Source organism: Natator depressus, chromosome 7, assembly GCF_965152275.1.
Source record: "Natator depressus isolate rNatDep1 chromosome 7, rNatDep2.hap1, whole genome shotgun sequence".
In the NCBI taxonomy this organism is placed as follows: Eukaryota; Metazoa; Chordata; order Testudines; family Cheloniidae; genus Natator; species Natator depressus.
In genome coordinates this window covers 84743525-84763941 of record NC_134240.1, presented here as the reverse complement: position 1 = coordinate 84763941, position 20417 = coordinate 84743525, and the positions used below count along the sequence as shown (strand labels likewise).

General features: G+C 40.0%; 1 protein-coding gene across 1 annotated transcript in view; it reads right to left on the bottom strand.

Annotated features, from left to right (window-relative positions):
- Positions 1-20417, bottom strand: part of MCU (mitochondrial calcium uniporter) — a 143230-nt gene that overhangs the window by 25632 nt on the left and 97181 nt on the right. The window contains exon 2 of the mRNA XM_074958978.1: positions 4812-4881. Within this exon, the coding sequence (XP_074815079.1) occupies positions 4812-4881 (70 nt within the window). The remainder of the gene's footprint in view (positions 1-4811; positions 4882-20417) is intronic.

Below are 20417 nucleotides of genomic sequence, written 5' to 3'. Positions count from 1 at the left end.
CTGGCAGCACAAACTATTACATCAGAGACTGGAAATATTTTAATTTCAGATGATGTCCTAGTCACACATGTCTTAGACGTGACCCCAATGCTGGGAAAGAACACTCCTTACAGAAAACCTCCCTGGCTTTTCAAGGTCCCAGTGTCTACATTTTTTTTTTTTTTTTTTTGGAGTGGGGGAGGGAGGGAACCAATGAGATGAACTTATTAAAAGTAACTCAACTGCAAACACTACTCCTACCCTCTCTTTCGAGAATGTAAACTGGTATTAGGAGACACTAATTTAAAAAAAAAAAACCACACTGGAAAAGTGCAAAAAGCTGATGACAATTTTCTAGAACTGATACAAGTTGAGTTTTAAAACTTAATGAACAAAACAAAAGAAATGTAATGTAGTCTGAACAAGACAGAGCCAGAGTTGAATTAGCCCTTTACAATGACTCGTAACCTAGCCTGAATTCCACAATGAATGTCATTTTTACCTTTTGCCCTCCAAAAGCAGTGTACTCTTGGCATGTGTTGCCAGGGCACGAGGCCTCTACAGTGATATCTACGATTAAAGACCCCTGAAGGAGAGAAACACATTGACTTCAAAAGGATTACAGGTGGTATTGCTGTTTAACTGCTTTCCACTTCCAGACACTGCAACAGGATGAAACACAAGGATTTCTTTATTACATTCCCTTATACTTTTGAAGTGCTTCAAGTTGTCTAAAGTCAGGGATCCCAAAATCACTAGTCACTTTTGAAAATGTAGACTAGAGAGTAAAAAGCAATCTCATCAGATTTATCTGAAAAAAGTTGTGCTTGTTTGAACCGTTAGATGGCATTTCTAATCCCATGCTAGCAACTTTTTTAGGTTACTTACAATTTTGATAATGGATGTCCATGTTTGCCACCTCTTTCACATTACTATATTGCTAATAGATCTACAGGATAGCGGTTAGTGTTAGGTACATTAATGATTTTTCCACTGTGCAGAAATGAGTTCAGAAGAAATTTTGTGACAAACTGGATGAAGTTAAATAGTTTGTCGTCCTCCCTGCAAAATATTAACATATTAATATTATGTTTTTTCAAATTATTAATTGATCCTGTGGCTGATACGCACACAACAGAATATAAAATCTTATACAAATTATATGTAAGCCAGGAGACCATGGGCAAGTATGTGCTAGGCTCTATTACAATGTAAAAAATGTTGGATTTAAAATGCTAGTCTGATCACATAGCCAGTGGACCCTCTCCATTATTGGAAATAGTGAGGGGATGCTGTTTCAAGCTGTCTCTACACTAGCAATTTTCAGATAATCTTCCACAGTTGCTCTAGGACAAGTGCAGCTCCATTGTCTCTAACACTGGTGGAAGTGTGTAAACTGACTATTGGCATTTTCATCACCATCTGCTCAAAGAGGATCTAGATGACAGTAATAAAAATGCTGCAAACAAATCTATACTAGCAGTATCCTTAATTGCTAGCACCAGTATAAGATTTTCAAAAAAATTCAATTGTAGATGAAGCCGCAGAAACAGTAATTCATTTCCTTAGGATGACTGGTTCAGTCAGACTGGACTGTGACTACACTGTGTCTTCTTCACAATACCTTATAAAGTGAACTAAAAAAATAATAATTCTCAAACTTTATTTACAGCTGGAAAAGGCCCATAATTCAGCTGGATCATGGCTGATCCTCCTATTTTCCAATGAAGGTCAGGCCTTGTCAAACTTTTACTACTTGGAGAAAAAGCCTCAAGTAAGAATGAAACTGAGGACCTCTATACTTCCAACCCAATAGATTCCAAGAAATAGCAACATCAGGCCTCAGGGAATTGATATGGGAAAAAGTCAAAGAAGTAGTTGTATAATGAGATACTGCATATTGGTTGGCTACCTTTGTCAGACCTGGTCCTTTGATAGCCCTGTGGTATGTGACCTGTAGGGTTGGGAGGCATATGTAATCATTGAGTACAAAATGTTTATTTTAGCATGTCACTCTGGATTAATTTTAAACCAATACTCTAACTTGTATCATGTATTTAAAAGTAATGTCATGCATGTACTATTTCATGTACATAAAAAAAAAAGGGTAGGAAAATTAACTGTAAACCGGTCACCTAATGGAAACATGGAGGTTTTTGGAAAGCCTCCAGTTCAGCAGCTAGAGTTAGGGGTGGGAGACTGAACTTCATCCTGGCACTCTGTATGAAATTTTAGCTCTGCAAATGTAAGCCTCAAAAATGCAGTGTGGTGTGGTGTTTTGTTTAAGAAAATGTGGTCAGTATTACCTTGGGAAGTGTATTCAACATTACAATTAAAAAACATGGGTGTGTCAAATTAATAATTACGGTTGAACATTTAACAAAACTGCTTGAAGGAATAAGTGAAATACCAAAGTACACTGTGAGAATGACTAAATGATTCAGAACTCAAGTCATACACAATCTATCCTACATAAGTGCATAATCTTAACAAAATTGCACCTGTCCTTCCTTTTGTTCACCCTCCCTTGTTCATTTAAAACTTGTTATATCTGGTTTCTAAATTAAGATTGTAAACTCTAGTCTTATTCTGTGTGTATTCATTGGCTACACACAATGTTTAAGTTTGTATATGAAAAGCAGCAACTCTCACTACTAGCACACTGGATCATCCTGCACAAGAACTGTCTACAGTTATCTTGAGCTATGTAGCCATAAAGCAGAAAACAGTGTAGAAGTCTTCTGTTTTCATTTTGTAGCATGAGTTTGGTGCACTGGGACCTTCATTTCACTAGAGGTTACCTTCTTTAGCAAAAGATTCCCTTGCCTTATGTCACACAGTGACACTATTGAAAAGCTCAGTATCTGAGCCCTTAGACTGTAAAGAAAGGAGGGAACTGCTTTAGCAATGAATGAATGATCGATCAAGGCAAGGATCAAGTAAGGAGTCGGTACAACTGCTCTTTAAGTATGTTCACTGTTTATTAAATATTCGTCACATGAAAATAATGGGTACAGCATATAGTTCTAGCAGAAGACTACTTAGCATGAATTTTTGCTAACCAAATTATATTCTTCCTTTCTTAGAGCTAGTTTTGTAAAAGTGGATATTAGAAAGGTTAAACTATAGTTCTTTACAAAAGACACTTTTGTCAAACGGTGACTGGTTTCTCTTGTACTTAGTTTATCCACCAATTTAATTAAGATCCCAGATCTATACAAAATGTTTGGGCTATTCATTCTCTCAGCAGGAAATATTTGCCATTTGGAGCACTTGTTATACTGTATGTTTTCACTAACATGCAGACCTATTTTGGGATACAAGACTACAAGAGTGCTCTCCAAAGATTTTTCTTCAAAATGTACATATAACTGGAGATCTAGCACAAGGACCTTTGGCAATGACCCCTTTGAATTCTGATCCACTTACAATTTTTGGGGGTGGGGCAGGAATGTATATTAATGCTTCTTTTAGCTTGAAACTGCATGGCCATGTTGTGGGAGATTTCAATTACTTCTTCCACTGCATGCAAATGTAAAAAGCATGTAAACCCCCCCCCCCAATACTAGGGGTTCTCAAACTGGGGGTCAGGACCCCTCAGGTGGTCCTGAGGTTATGACATGGGGGGTTGCAAGCTCTCAGCCTTCACCCCAAACCCCACTTTGCCTCCAGCATCTATAATGGTGTTACAAATTAAAAACACTTTTTGATATATTTGGGGGGGGCGCACTCAGAGGCTTGCTATGTGAAAGGGGTCACCAGCACAAAAGTTTGAGAACCACTGCCCTATACAGTAAGATGGGCCCTGACCTGTATAACAATAAAATCTAAATATGCTTTTCAAAGATTAAGACAATGTTTTTGTTCTGGATAGGTGGCTTACTTAAATAACAGGAAATTAAAGTAACATTTATAAGGAGTGCCTTCTTTTGCAGTTTGTTTTAACATGGAAGTTTTTAATGCCAGTTTGTAAATTCTGATCTCTTGGAATGATCATTTCATCTCTATTTTGGGGTAAAACATGGCTAATCCATTGCATTGCCTCCACAACTTTCCTAGATCCCGTTGACCTAGAAGTACACAGGTGGGGTGAGGCAAGGAGATGCTTTGCTGGACTGGTGTTCAGCTATTTCAAAAGCAGCACAGACTGGCTCTGGAGGGAGCTGGTATGAAAGGCAACGGCTTGTTTGGAGGGAGGAAGAAGAAAGGTATAGGAAGAGTAAAAGTGAAATTGTGCTATACTTGGGGCTCAGTAGCTATTTTGAAAAAGAAAGCCACGGATTGGTTTAGTGGCACAGCTACACAGCATTCTGTAAGATGAGAATGAACTTCAAGACTCCTAGTTCTCATAAGCAAATGAAGTGGGCTGCGGATGTGATGTATGGTTTCTGGGCATGAACATTAATCAAGCCTTTCTGAAAAAAATGACCACTCTCTTCTCAAGTCAGGAAATGGAACTGAGGATGAACAAAAATCCTTTTGTCTTCCTCCTTCCTTCCCAGAGGGAGGGTGCTACCATGGTGAAGCAGAACTAGGGAAAACTCAGGGAAAGAAAAGAAGCAGCTGTCCTAGAAGGATTATGTGCATGCATTTATCCAAACTTCAACAAAAGATATTGGGGCAGCCCACTTTTTATTTTATTTTACACAAGCCGCTCTATGAACAGTATTTCAGACTGCTGTTATCTTAGCATTGCCCTTTCCTCTCCACCCCCACCCCAGTCCCTGGAAAAAAACTGGATTGCATCTTAGGAAAAACAAACAACCACACTGGGTGATTTAAGTTGGAAAGTCATTCAGAAACAAGAATAAAAATTCTTTGCCAAAACTCACCATCAGAGGGCACTACTGTACTGCAATGCACCACTCTGAAACTCTGCCATGGAGAAAGCCTCTGGTGCACCTAGAAAATCCAAAATGGAAAGGTTAATATAGCGCAAATGCTGGGTTATGCCAGTCTGTCAGACACTCACCCCACTGCCACCTCCTATCTCCTCTCCACACATCCTAATTACATTTATCTAGGCATATCCTCCTATCTACCACAGGGATAACAGCAAGTCAGGGGTATCTGTCAAGAGCAGCATCTTTTGTTGCCATCTGTCATCCAGAAGGGATTTACCCCCTCAGCCATGTTCACTTCTCATGGTTTCTGCCCACCAAATAGTGTAGTTGGAGAAAATTTTAAAGGGACAGCTTAGAAATCAATGTTTTTTGGCGTAACAGCCACCTTAGCTTAAAACTGAATTTTTGAAAATTAAATTTGAGAGAGTCCCAGGCAAGAAAAAACACATAAGTGTGATCAACCTGTACTGCTCTTTACCTTAGGAAAGACAGAAGGAACTGCAACATAATGGGTGAATAGAATGATCTAACCTATAATGCTTCATATCTCATTTTGTCCTTTGGGTATATAAATCAACAAAACAGAGGAAAAAGGTAATTTTTAGCATGTTTCATACAAGCAAGCTTGTATACAACCACCTTACCAGAATCAGGGACAAAGGGGCAAGACCACTGGGCTGAAAAAGACTGCCTTGCAGTAATCAGGAGAAAAGTACAGAAGTGGATTTACTTTTGTATGTACTGACGTTATTTATCCTCAGTAAGCCATGTACACTAGTTTGTAGAGGAGAGTCTAGAGTCAGGCTGATTTAAGTACTTGTTTCCGGAAATATTGTATTCTAGGATAACCCCACTACATGTGTTTAAGAAATGCTTACTGGTAGATTACAGCACTAGCACAAACCTCCAAATCCCCCCGTTTTATAAACTATATGGCATTAGTCAAGATTGGAGTAGTCTATATATTTAAGTAGTTAGTACATTTAGATCTTTGAGCAGTTTGTGACCATGTTTAATTGCAAATTATTTTTATATTCCAAAGCCCATATTCTAATTACAAGTGTACCTTTAGGAAAGAGCCTTGCTTTAAGTGTTTTTTGGACAATTTCTGCATTGATCAGAATTTTGTATCAAGAACTCAAACGTGTTAGTTATTGCTGTACCAAGTTGTCAAATGGACTTAAAACTATTGGGTTAGGGGAATGTCAATGGAATAAAAATTGCTTTCTCAGCAATTTAATTTCCCCTTTTCTTTTGAAAGCAGTTGCACAAATTGAATCCAGACCCCAATATCACAGTCTTTAGGCTGGGAAATATGCCCTCCTGCTGAAAACATTGAAAATTCTAAAAATCCAATCCAACTTATATTGTATTTACATTATTTTCTCAGATTTGAAAATGCAAATCAATGCAAGTCAGTTTCACTCTAACTTGGGGTCAGTTGCATTTTGAACATCTCAGAGCTGTGTTTGGGTGGTGAACAAAAGTGAAATGGTCATTTTAAAAGTCTGTCTGAATTTAAAAGAAATGAATTTAAAGATGTCTACTGGGCTGGAAAAATCTTGCTTTTACAAAAGTCTACATTTTGGGCCAAATTTAAAATTACAGTGTCCCTTTAATATTTGAAAATAGCAAGTCTAACTAAAAGCAAAAGATGGTTAGGAATGAAGATCTGGATATTTAATCTGACTCTGGGATCCCAATAGGAATATTGAATGTCCACTGCTTGAGCTACCAAGCAAAACCCGCCCACTGAGTTAGGAACATGGTTCAATTTACTTTGAAACAAACTGTCACAGCTCCAGATGTCCTGGAAAATGGTTGTATTCCCCTCTCCGCACTTCGGTTACACAGCTAAGGCTGTGTTAGCATTTGCACTGGGAATTCCAATTGTCAAAAGCTGTGCAATTCATATGTAAACACACAAGGCTGTAAATATGACATACGGTTGTCCCTAGTTCAAGAGAAACTAAGACCCTTTTGAAGGAAGTTGAAATTACTAACTACTTACATTACTTGCATTACTTACATTAATGCTTCTAAATCTACACAAAGTCCAACAGCCATCAGGCACGTACAGATTGTAAAGTTGTGAATTTTTTAAAAATTAAGTGTTCTGAAGACAGTTCTGACATTGCTCAATATTTCATTTTTGTTTCACTCTATTTCAAGGCAGAACAGCAAACCCTTTAAACTTAACACTTCTAGTCCTTTCCCCTCCTTTCTGAAGCTACAATCTCTATGCAGAAACTTCAGATAGAGCATTACCATACTACCTGCAGGACAATCCTAAATCTGACAGCTGTTTAAACAGTCCCAAAAATCATTTAAGGCCTTTTTTATCATTACCACATAATTGTCATAATCATTCAAGTGTTCTTTTTTTTTAAATCACACACACTGCCCTAGTACGATGTGATGACATGAAGCCAACTATCCCTCAAAACAGTGTCAAAAGTGGCAGTTGTGGAGATATTACACTAGGACAGAGGTGGGCAAACTACGGCCCGCAGGACTGTCCTACCCAGCCCTTGAGCTCCCAGCCGGGAAGGCTAGCCCCCGGCCCCTCCCTCACTATCCCCCCTCTCCCGCAGCCTCAGCTTGCTGTGCCGCCAGCACTCTGGGCAGCGTGGCTAGCTCCGGCCGGGCGGCACGGCTGCTAGTCCTGCTGCTTTGAGTGGCAAGGAAAGGAGGCGGGGAGCGGGAAGTATGATAAGGGGCAGCGAGTCCAGGGGGGATTGGATAGGGGGTGGGGTCCCGGAGGGGGCATTAGGGGCAGGGAGGATTGCATGGGTGGGGGGCTCTGAGGGGGGAAGTCAGGGGCCGGGGACCAGGCTGTTTGAGGAGGCACAGCCTTCCCTACCCAGCTGTCCATACAGTTTCGGAACCCCGATGTGTCCCTCAGGCAAAAATGTTTGCCCACCCCTGCTCTAGGAGGATTGTAAGTTTAGGTGGCGAGTATGCAGCACGCAGAGACACTCTAGAAACTTTCCTACTTTAATGCAAAATATTCTTCAAAACAAAGGAAGAGGGAAAAGAAAGAAATTATGCTGTGTATGTGCCAAAAGGCTGTTATAAGGCAAGGTGTTTAACCATTGACCATTATTCTAAGATGGTCAAGCACTCATTTTCACACAACACAGATGACAAGGCCCCACATCTATTTTGTACCTACACATCTTTAGGAAGTGAAGGATTCGTAATTTCTGAGTCAAACAGAACCAGTTTAGTTTTGAAACAAGGTTTTCAGTAACCCTATGGAAAGAATTTGGTTCTCATTTCACTTTATAGATTCCAAGGCCAAAAGGGACAACTGTGATCATCCATTCTGACCTCTTGTGTAACACAGGCCAGAGAATTTCCCCAAAATAATTCCTAGAGCATCTTTTGGGAAAATATCCAATCTTGATTTAATCTATCAGTGACAGACTCCAACAAGAAGCTTGGTAAGTTGTTTCAATGGTTGATTTTTAACCATGAGAGTAACTGACCCCTTATTTCCAGTCTGAATTTGTCTCGCTTCAGCTTCTGGCCATTGGATAGTGTTATACCTTTCTCTGTTAGATGAAAGAGCCCATTATTAAATATGTGTTCCCTATGTTGATATTTATAGACTAATCAAATCATCTCAACCTCTTCTTCGTTAAGATAAATAGATTGAACTCGGAGTCTATCACTGAAGGCAGATTTTCTAATCCTTTAATCATTCTCATAGCTCTTCTCTGAACCCTCTTCAATTTATCAACATCCAGGTTAAAATCACATATCACTTACATTCATCCCAAGATTCAGAACTGGGCCTCAGTATAATGAGGCATTGTCAACAGACATCCCATTCCACCCCAATGTGTGCTATTCAACAGGTTTACAGGGAAAAATGGCAGAACAATGAAATTCTGGACCAAAAGAGCAGTTCATTTCATGCTTCACTGATCATGTCTCACAATCAATTATTTGAGGACACTTAGTTCATAGCCAAAAACTCTAGTTTTAGTAAAGTGATACACAATTATATCCAAGCTCACACTGAAGCATACATTTAATATGAAGAGAGACTAGAACTATGAATTTGCTTTTCATGTCCATTCAATCCTTGACCTCTGTCTTGTCCAGAATGGGTTTAGTGTTTCACATCTCAGTTGGTATATCTACACAATATTTTGGATTGAACAGGAATGAGCCTCTAGCCTGGGTCAACATACTTGGGCTAGGAGGACTCGTGCTATGCTCTAAAAATAGCTGAAAATAGAAAGTTGTGGCTCAGGCTTTGAAGCCTATGGGTGGCTTCAGACTCCAACCTCCAGCCCAAGGCACAACTTCAAAGCACTGTCTATACAGCTATTAATTGGGACAGTGGTTTGTGTGTTGTGGAAAACTGTCTACTACAAAGTGGATGGAAACCACTACCAACTATTTCACCTAGGCTAGCATAAGTATCCTGACAGTAGTGATTTTTGGTTACTAATGTCTGGAACTTGATTTAAACCAGGGACCAAGATTAAGTGACAAAGAAATATGAGTTTCTTTTAAATTGACATTATTACACATAAAAATATGCTCACTGAGAATCCTGAAAGTTTCCCAGCTGCAAACTAATCTAGTAACATTTGAGAACCAAGCTTCAGACTAGGTGATTAGAACTCCTGAATCACAATGTGAAAGGACAGCACATATTTTCTGAGGAGGAGGAGAATGTAAAAAAGGTTTAAAATAACAAGAGCTTGTACTATTTATGATGCAAAATATTTTAAAAATTTCAAAATATTAGTGAGTGCACACTGCAGTGTTCATGCCAGCAACCTAAGAAGGAACCCTGTCAAATGTGTACCAGCCTGAAATCAGATTTGAGCCAATTAGTCTTTTCAACAGTTCCAGCCATTTTTCTTCCCTATCCAGTTTTGCACTACGTAAAATGGAATGCCCTTTGTTGACTGACACTGGTTACCTCAGAAGCCACTGGTTAGAATTTCTAGGAATGACAAAATTACTGCTAATAGGGTGTTGTCTAGTCCATCTTCTGTTCAGCCTCTGGCTTGGACATCTGGCTGCACCTGGAATGAGAAGTCCTATTTATTCCTATATGTTCCACTCCACACTATTACCTAAGCTTTTGCTTTTTTTTTTTTTTTTTTTTTTTTTTTAAAAAAGCTTCTGAGAAGTCTTTCATTCAGAGATCTTTTCTTCCTTCTCCCCTCTTAGCTCCCTCTCTGAACCCATGAATCCTTAGCTGTCCCGCAGGACTTCTCCTTAGAGTTGTTTTGGAGAGTACAATTACTGACATTTTTACATTCATTACCAGATTTACATCAAGAAATAACTTTGTACGGCAGGTTTCCTCAAACATTTTCCAACACGATCTTTACAGACATTCACAGTGTAAAAGTATTATCTTAACTAGTTATGTATTTTAACACATTTTAGGCTATTATGTGTATATTTAAAAGTCTGCAACCCAATAAAATGCACACCAGCAGCCTGATATCGTAATATTCATTGTTACAAGAGTAACATTCAAGCCTAAAGGATGCTGCTCTGTACTGTAAAGCCACATGAGAGATCAAACTTAAGATTCATAATCCTTCATTCCCTGGCTAACAAGGGCTAATTTTTCTTTGAACAGATCGCATCAGGGCAAAATGGGTGGGAGAGGAAAAAAAGAGGGATAATGGGGGAGTTTTATTCATGCCCCTCTTACACCTACATGGTTGGAGAGTAACAGAAGTATCCTACTCCATTTGAGTGTCTGGGAGCAGTGCTATCAGAGATGCTCCGTTGAGAAGACCTCACTCTTGCAATTCATGTGTTCTCACCAACTTGAAAACCACACCCAAGAGGCTGCATTGTTCACTGTGCACAGCTCCTGCTTCCCACAACGAAGTCCAATAGACTTAGATTTAAACAAATGGCTTAAGCTCATTTCTTGTTTGCCTAGCTTCCTGTTCTTCCCTCCCCTCATTCAACTACCTACTGAATGACTGTTGTGCCCTGAAGAAATGTTTTAGTGTTTGACCTCCAAACAGATAAAGGCCCAAAGTGGTTGTCAAGGTAACTGAGGCATGTCTGAACAGCAATAAGAGTCTCTTAAATCCTTACGTTTTACCAGGACATGGAAGGCAGACACAAAGGAATAATGCCAATAATATCTGGGGAAGCACTAAATCTTTTCCTCAAATGCCAAGCAGCAGACTGTGTGAATGATCTGGAGGTTGGTTTCTACTCAGCAAAAGAAGCTTCCCTTACAGACATAGGCGTTACAGTCTGAGGTAGTTGAATAAGCCCTACACATTAGAGACCCTTTGGTATTTTCCCTTCCCATCCCCTTACCCTTAATTATCTTACCTCTATTCTATTACCTGTGTGCAGCTTCAGCTCACATTTACATTCCTTTCCTAGCAGATGTACATAGGATGAAGAGCTTAAGCCGTGGGTGGCTGCTATAAATATTTCCTTGTCAGTGTGTTTCCCTCACTCATCTTTTTTAATAAAAGAAACAGGTAACAAGCAAATTCGAGGAAAAGGGGGTGGAGGAGGAGGGAGGGGTAGCATTTAAACCCTTGAAAAAGGAAGGCAGCAGCTGTCCCATGTTCCCTATTAAATTCTCCATGCAGTGCTATAGGGCTAGGACAGCTGACATGAGCAACCCTATGTTAAAATAAGACATGCTCAAACAAGTAATTGCTGAAACAACTAACTATTGTGAATATGTTTACAGTAAAAAAGGGAGGTAGAAACAAAATTTAAACTAACTATTGTGGGTATGTTTATAGTAAAGTAGGCAGAAACACCCTACATTGATATGCTATCCTTATGCCATCTGCAAAGCAATTGGTCTTTACCAGGAATAGATGTTAGTAGCTAGGGCAGATGTATATAAACTGTGGGGTGTGTGACATGAATTGGAACTGTGGTATCACTCTGTGTCTAAAGAGCCTGGGCCTGGCTTGTGTGTGCAAAATGCTGTTACATGCCTAATAAAGTAACCAGAGTGACCAGTAGGGTTGCCAACCCTCCAGGATTCTCCTGGAGTCTAAGAATTAAAGATTAATCTTTAAAGATGGTCATGTGATGAAACCTCCAGGAATAAGTCCAGCCAAAATTGGCAATCCTAGTGACCAGCTAGAGTTTTTTGGATCTCAGAAAACTGGATGCGTGTTTGTGACATTCCCCAGGGTACAATCTCAACTACTGAACAGCTGTGTCCCCTCAATTCTCCAATCTGGGGTGCCTTTTACACTGCTTCTTCTGTGAGAGCAGCCACTCTTGGCCTGCTCATGAAGCCTCCAGCTTGTAATTTACTCCCAGCTATTCTTCAGGAGTGGCTAGCTGAAGCACTCTTGCATTGTATTGCTGCTGTCACTCTGTAAATTCCAAGTCCCAGACTCGTCCCCAGAAATGTGCATCTTGTACTGCCCAGCTCTTTCCTTCTAGACAATATAAGCCGACAGAAAGTCCATCATTTCATTAATAGAAAATGATATGCACAAATCTTGTTATCTCAAAAGGAGTTCCCAAACACTTCAATCCAAACACACTGGTTTAGATAATACAATCAAGCAAGTGTATTAACTACAGAAAGATACATTTTTAAGAGATTACAAGTAATGAGACCTAAAAGTCAGAATTGGTTACAAAGAAATAAAAAGGTAAAACGCAAATACCTAACTTAACAAGCTAAGTGAATTTAAAGCAAAAAGTTTTCTCTCACCACATGCTCACAATAGTCTGGCTGGATTTCTTCCAGCCAGGACCCCTCCCTCAGTTCAATGAAGCTTCCTGTGTTTTAAGTGTTGTTAATGCAGTGAGTAGAGACAAGGGGAGAGAGTGATTTGGGGTGTCTGTTCCCCATCTCCAGCTGGGATTCAACGACAGCCAGTCTATTTACACAGGAACCTCCAGCTTTTCCATTGCCAAGATATAAATTTCTCACTCACACCCTTCTTCCTGCCAAAGAATGGCCACAACCAGGTGATAGTCCATTTGATTTGGCTGCCACCTGGCTGAGTTGTCAGTTAGCCTTTGGTCTCTGAGGAACTGGTTTGTGCCTGCTCTTCTAAACTTTGAGCAAGTCTCAGCAATGTCATACAAAGTTGCCATACACATTTTATCAAGACAATAACGATCAGCAAATTATGAGTTTTTGTGGGAGAGTTACATCGGTGGGAGTGAGATTTTAGTGTAGGCACTTACAGAGTTAGATCAATGTAAGGTGCCTTGCATCGACCTAACTCTGTAGTGTAGACTAGGACTTAGTCAAGATGCTACCTATGTCAACGGGACAGCTTCTCCCGTTGGCGTAGGCATTCCACTTCTCCTAGATGCAGTAGCTATGTCAACAGGAGAAGCCTTCCCATCGACATAATGCTGTCTATGCTATGGATTAGGTCGGTATAACTATGTCACTCAGGGGTGTGGATTTTCCACACCTGTGAGCAGCGCAGTTATACAGACAGATTCCTAGCGCAGGACAAGCCTGAGGTGGTTGTCAGGGAAGGCACCCACACTTCTAAGCTGAACACATTCTACCTCGATCCAGGACTGAAATAGAGTGGGGAAAAAAGTTCAAGGAAACACTTCCTTACATTTCCAGCATTGTCAACTCTTGTAATGTTATTGAAAGTCTCAATATTTGGTGTGGTGGTTTTTTTTAAAAAAAGACCCAGCTCCTGGAATCTAGTGATTAGGTGAGAATCTCAGCCCTCATTTTGTTTTGTTTTTAAAGTAAGTCTCTAGCACTCGTGGTAGCAGAGAAAGGCTTGAAAATAGTACCCGAGTCTAACCTGAAAGCTCAAAAACCATGAAGGAAATAAAAACACTTCAAAAAAATCATACTTTAAAAAGCAGTCTCTTCATTTTGGGTGGGCCTGACTCATGATTTTTGAGCACACAGGGTTGGCAGTATTTCTATCACTTGTTTCACTAACTTATGTGAGTGTTCATTACGGAGAATACGGTCTCTTCCTTATCCTCAGATCAAGTGACATCTAACTGTTGAGCTCCTTCAAGAATTTCACCAGTTCTGGTCTTCACTAGTGCTAAAGTAACTTCCATAATTCTGTACCCACCCACCTTTAATGCTATTAAAAAGCGCTGTAGAAGAGATTTAAAAGGAGAGAGAACAAGACAGCTGCGGTTAACCAGCACCCCACAACTAGTGTGTTCACTTTGGTAACCTATTTCTGGGTCACCAAGAGTCATCTGATTCCATCAGGCAATTCCTTTTCCTTCTATTACTACCAGGCTAAAAATTATTTTCCCCCTTCCCTTTTGCTTCAGTAATTGTTAGAGATTCCAATTTATCTCCCTCTCCAAGGGAAGTTCAGTAATTCAGGATTCTAAATCTGAAAGGACTACAGTACTTCGAAGACAAATGAAAAAAGCGAGTAGGCCATGTTTTAAGTATAGTTTGTTCAAGTACAAAGAAAATCCCTTTGTAGATAGATGTATGGTTCCTTATCTAGAAAAAAAGCTTAATCACATTCCATCCCCAGGTCTGGTTAGGATTGGCCAGTTCTCCTTCATAACGTTTTGAAAATTCAGCTCAGGGAATAAATCTTCATTCTCCATTTTCAATTCATAGCATTCATCTACTAGGTGATGTTTATACAGTTAAAAAACCCTTCACTGGTCCCATACATATGTTAAAACAGAAAGGAAGCATCTGTCATTTGACTCATGAGATGCATGTCTGAGGATATTTTTCTCTAGAAACACTTGCCACGATATGGACATATTGCATTACTGACTTCTGTTTTACCTCTGCTCCTTGACAACTTTATGTAACCGTTTACAGAGCCATAGTTCTGTAGGCAGCACAGGATGCCTAAGAGAACAATTGAAGACTATAAGAAACTGCTAACCAAGATTTATACTATAAAGATTTAAAACTACCAAAAAGCATCCAATTTAATCAGACAGTGGGCTAGAGAGCAAAGACTCAATTTGTATACGAACTTTCACTTTCCCCATTTCTACATAAGTGAAGTGTCTGATGTTTCTCTGCAAACCCCATCCGCACCTCTTCTATTATAGAAGAGACCGAATAATGCTGACCCACTGTTCACTTTAGATGCACATATGAGAGCGTGGGTGACTGTAGAAATTAAAAAGGAGTGAAAGGCAGTATTTTCCAATAGGAGCAAATCTTTATCAACATAATAAAGAAAGTACCATATGCAACATCCCCTACTCCCACCCTTGAGGTTCACCCACTCTGTACCCAGGTGTGGAGCTTTCCCACAGGCCTTCTTCTCTCCCCTACAGACCTTACATTTTCCCCTAGTGCTCCTTTGCAAGGGGAGGAAAAGTGAACCTGGAGTTAACTCCTTGTATAAAAGGGACACAGCAGTAATCCGGACCCTGTTATCTAGGTATATATAGAATTGCAGCACAGTACATTTTCCTCCAAGTATGGAATATTTAAAAACCCAGTTGTGGGTTATAAGTAACATCACACTCCTCCCCAGACAGCAACTTTAAAAATTACAGATAGTGAGTCTGCAAGAGAAGAAAATGCAATGGATTTATAGCAGTGAGCAGTACTGGATTTATTTTACTTCTCAGATTATAGACACCTCTAGAAACTTTGTGACATATGGACTATTTAACTGGTCTTGCCCTCAGCACTCCTGTCATAAATATAAAGGGAAAGGTAACCACCTTTCTGCATACAGAACTGTAAAATCCTTCCTGGCCAGAGGCAAAACCCTTTCACCTGTAAAGGGTTAAGAAGTTAAGATAACCTCGCTGGCACCTGACCAAAAGGACCAATGAGGAGACATGATAGTTTCAAAGCTGGAGGGGTGGGGAACAAAGGGTCTGTCTGTCTGTGTGATGATTTTGCCGGGAACAGAACAGAAATGGAGTATTAGAACTTGTTAGTAAGTAATCTAGCTAGAAATGTGTTAAGATTTCCTTTTGTTTAAATGGCTGGTAAATAAGCTGTGCTGAATGGAATGTATATTCCTGGTTTTGTGTCTTTTTGTAAATGAAGGTTTTGCCTAGAGGGATTCTCTGTGTTTTGAATCTGATTACCTTGTAAGGTATTTACCATCCTGATTTTATAGAGGTGATTTTTTTACTTTTTCTTTAATTAAAGTTCTTTTTAAGATCCTGATTGCTTTTTCATTGTTAAGATCCAAGGGTTTGGGTCTGTGTTCACCTATGCAAATTGGTGACGATTTTTAATCAAGCCTTCTCCAGGAAAGGGGGTGTAGGGCTTGGGGGGATATTTGGTGGAGGGGGTGGGGAAAGAAGTCTCCAAGTCGGTTCTTTCCCTGTTCTTTGTTTAACATGCTTGGTGGTGGGCAGCATAGGGTTCAAGGACAAGGCAAAGTTTGTACCTTGAGGAAGTTTTTAACCTATGCTGGTAAAAATAAGCTTCGGGGGTCTTTCATTAGGGTACAGATGTGGGGACCTGAGAGTTCAGAGTGGGGAAGGAACCTTGACAACTCCCAAGTGTTCTTCTGGAACACAGATGCTCTATGAAGCATTAAATATTGCAGGAGAACTATGCACTAGCAATTTCACACAAGGATACTTTAATGTCTTTAGATAAAGTGGTTGTATAAACAACAACTTTTTTTATCCCAATAAGATCCCAATTTCCCTCTCCATTAAATGTAACTTTTGGATTTACAGTCTAAACAAGAGAGGATGTTGCTGCTACTACTAGAAATCAATTTGCTAATAAGTTTACCACCAAATGGACTGCATTGAAGAACACCAGTTCTACACAACTTCACTTCCACCAGGGTGAGAAAAAGGTTGCTATTTAACTGATTTCTTAGAAGAATAAACGGCTGGAACAGCATCTATCTTCATAGTACAGTCACCAAATCAGAACTATTTAAGCTCAATATTTTGAAGTAATCAAAGACAGAGCTCCTGCACTATAAAACTGAATACAATATTACATAGATGTATGGAATATGATGCAGTAGGTAATAGCTACTCAATAGCTTTTCAGGAACAGATATAATCCAAGTGGATTATTTCAGCTGAGGTCAACACTGTTTTCAGGCCAAACCTAATATTGTGTCAAGAGTAAGCTCCATGGGAGAAGAGACAGCATGCCCTAGTAAGCTATTTCCTTAGGCCTTAGATGACATCTCACAAAGCTGCATGGGCGGACTGAGGTCAAGTTCTGATTACTGCTATTTGTTTATTTCTGTCATTTCTGGTCTTTCCCTTGCCTTAGAACAAAAGCTGAAGTGGGACTGGACATCTGCATGTGTATAAAAATACTGGTAGTCAAAGCTCATCTTTAGTTATATATACACATTTATCTAAACATACTTTAACTCACTGTATAAAGATATTCTGTCAAACTACCAAGAAAAGCAGATGGGGTGGGGGGGGGGAAGAGTGAGTGAGTGAGTGAGTGAGTGAGTGAGTGAGCGAGCGCATATTTTAGCAGTTGTCCAAGAAGGTACTTACTAGATGTAGGCAGCCAATTAAGCTTCTTTGTCTCTGCAGAGTGGTCACCTTTAAGTATAATTTGTTTTTTGAAGTGTTAAAAGCACTTGGTTTCATTTATAATGATTTCAGTTAACAAAAGAAATGGCTTAATGCTAAACCTACTTTTTCTAACTCACTCTGAAATCAAAAAACCCACACGAACTGAAACCATGGGCACAACGTTTAAATTATTTTGCTTCGAAAAAAATTACTGAAAAGGTCATTGCAAATATTTGCAGTGGATTTACACTTCTAACCACCTGAAAAAGGTTTCCACTGGAAACCATGGCACAACTTTTTGACTATGACAGGGAATCACAAAGAGTTCTGTTATGTGAAGAGAGACCAAATTAACATTTTACAGTCCTTTGGGCTATGAAAAGCCTACTTTGGATACCTCAAATTACTACTTATAGGCCACACATCAGATGTATATGTATTCCACAGTAGTTCACCAGATTTTATTCTACAGCACTTCAGATTTTCCTCCTTTACAACGAGGCTTTTGCATCAGGTGTGAATAGCAACATATTTATGTTCTATTGGTCACTTAAAAATGAATAAAATGCCAAAATCCTAGCAACTTAAACCAGATCAAACCCACTTTAAGCAGCAATGTAGGTAACCGAGTGCTTCAAGGTGGGCCAGTGTTTCCATTCTACATTCTGCTATCAGAATCTTAAACTTGGCTGCTTTAAATGAAGTGATTTTGGGAAAGACAGCTTGCTCAACAAATGTCAGCCCCATGCAATTTTGTCATCTTTTTACGCTAAGATAATACTTGTGAAAGGTGCCAAGTTGACAGCTCTGTAGAGTTATGTTCTTTGTTTATCTAAAGAAATGGCACAGTATGAGCAGCAGTGATGCAAACTTCCCCAAGAACATGCAATAACCTGGAAGAACCACCTTCAAAACGAGAAGGTAGTTCCAGTTTTCATACCTGTGCAAAATGACCTCTCCCGAGTCCAAGCCTCAACAACCACCGTGGTTACCGCCAATGAACTAACATGGAACTGGACTAAGACTACAAACTCATTTCACACAGGTCAGATTACCATTAGGTAATAATGTTACTCGCCATCCTAAATGCCAAATTAAATCTGAGTATGTAAAGACAAAAAGCTCCATATATCCATACAATCCCAGGAGCCATAAAAAAAAAACAACTATGCCTGCTTCATGATTTAATAGCCTAAAAACTGTTCACATTTTAAAAAGATAGAAAGCAATAAACTGTTCCTAGCTAGAGCTCAGAAGAAGTCCTGAACATGTCCAGGTTGAGAGGTATTTTACAGAGACAGCTCTTATTTCCACTGAAAAAAAAAATCGGTGAAAGGGGAATTCTTGAAGTTATGACTTTAAAAAAAAAAGATTCATTTCAGCTTCTGCAGAACAGCTGGTAGAATAATTCACCACGGGGGGGGGCGGGGGGGAGCATTTAAAAAGGAGCACTGAAACTACTAGAGATGGTATAAATGATTGTCAGACTGAGCAGCAAATAATTCTTAAAGATAACCACCATCATTGAAATTGTTGCACGATAGGTAATTGGAGACCTGTACGTCTGAATTGCCATTAGCAACCTGAACAGGACAGCTAACTTCCAAGTTACCTGAAAGTTGTAAATTATCCTCTTTCTAGGATTTATAAATAACTTTAGAAAGCATTAAGTTACAAAATTAACAGTTGTATCTATTCCAAGAAATAAACTTCCTTTAGCAAAACAATGACAATTTATAACACTTGTTACCATGAAGAGTACTGAAATTTCTAATACAAATAGTATTATTTAAATTACATATATGTGACCTTATTCCATTAAAGTAATAGAAAACAGCTCTTTTCTTTTGCATTGGATTAACACATGTGGTACAGTGCAGTTTCATTAGTGCATTTCACTTCATTCTACACAACACCCACCACGCCCTATCTTTTAGATGGGCTAAAGTAGGTACTTAAGTAGCCAGTGGCTTCCACGTGGCTGGACTTTACAAAAAGGGAGACAAGACATTTACAACGCACGCTTCACTTCTCTACAGAGAAAAAAGGACAGTAAATTGTCTAAACTCTTACATGCCACAGGGAGCTACAACAGTGGTACTCTCAACTCACCTTACAATATTGTTAATCTATCCAACCACACACTTAGCCCAGCAGAAATAGTCTGTCCTATCTTGGGGACTCTCTTTCTGCCCCACCACCCCCACGAACATGATACAGTTCTGTGGTGATCTGGAAGCCTACTTTCGTCGTCTCCAACTCAAGGAATATTTTCAGCACACCACTGAACAGTGCACGGACCCACAGGAACCCTCCTACCAACACTACAAGAAGAATTCCGCATGGACTCCTCCTGACGGTCAAAATGACAGACTGGACTTCTACATAGAGTCCTTCTGCAGACGTGCACAGGCTGAAACTGTGAACAAACACCATCACTTGCCCCATAACCTCAGCAGTACAGAACGCAACGCCATCCACAGCCTCAGAAACAACTCTGACATTATAATCAAAGGGGCTGACAAAGGAGGTGCTGTAGTCAATGAACAGGTCGGATTATGAACAGGAGGCTGCCAGGCAACTCTCCAACACCACATTCTACAGGCCACTATCCTCTGATCCCACTGAGTGCCACCAAAAGAAACTACACCAGCTGCTCAAGAAACTCCCTGCTATAGCATGGGAACAAATCTACATGGACACACCCCCAGATCCCCGACCAGGGGTATTCCATCTGCTACCCAAGATCCATAACCTGGAAACCCTGGACGCCCCATCATCTCAGGCAACAGCACTCTTACAGTAGGATTATCTGGCTATTTGGATTCTCCCCTCAGACCTTACGCTACCAGCACTCCTAGTTATCTTTGAGACACCACTGACTTCCTGAGGAAACTACAACGCATTGGTGATCTTCCTGAAAACACCATCTTGGCCAACATGGATGTAGAACAGGGGTCTCAAACACACGGCCCACGGGGTTCTTCCCTGCAGCCAGCCAAGCTCCCTGCAGCCCCAGCCTACCTCCAGGCCACGGGTGGGCAAACTACGGCCCCAGGCTGGATCCGGCCCCTCAGGGATTTGGATCCGGCCTACGGATTTGCCAACCCCGTGGTGCTGAGGGCTCCGCACCACTCT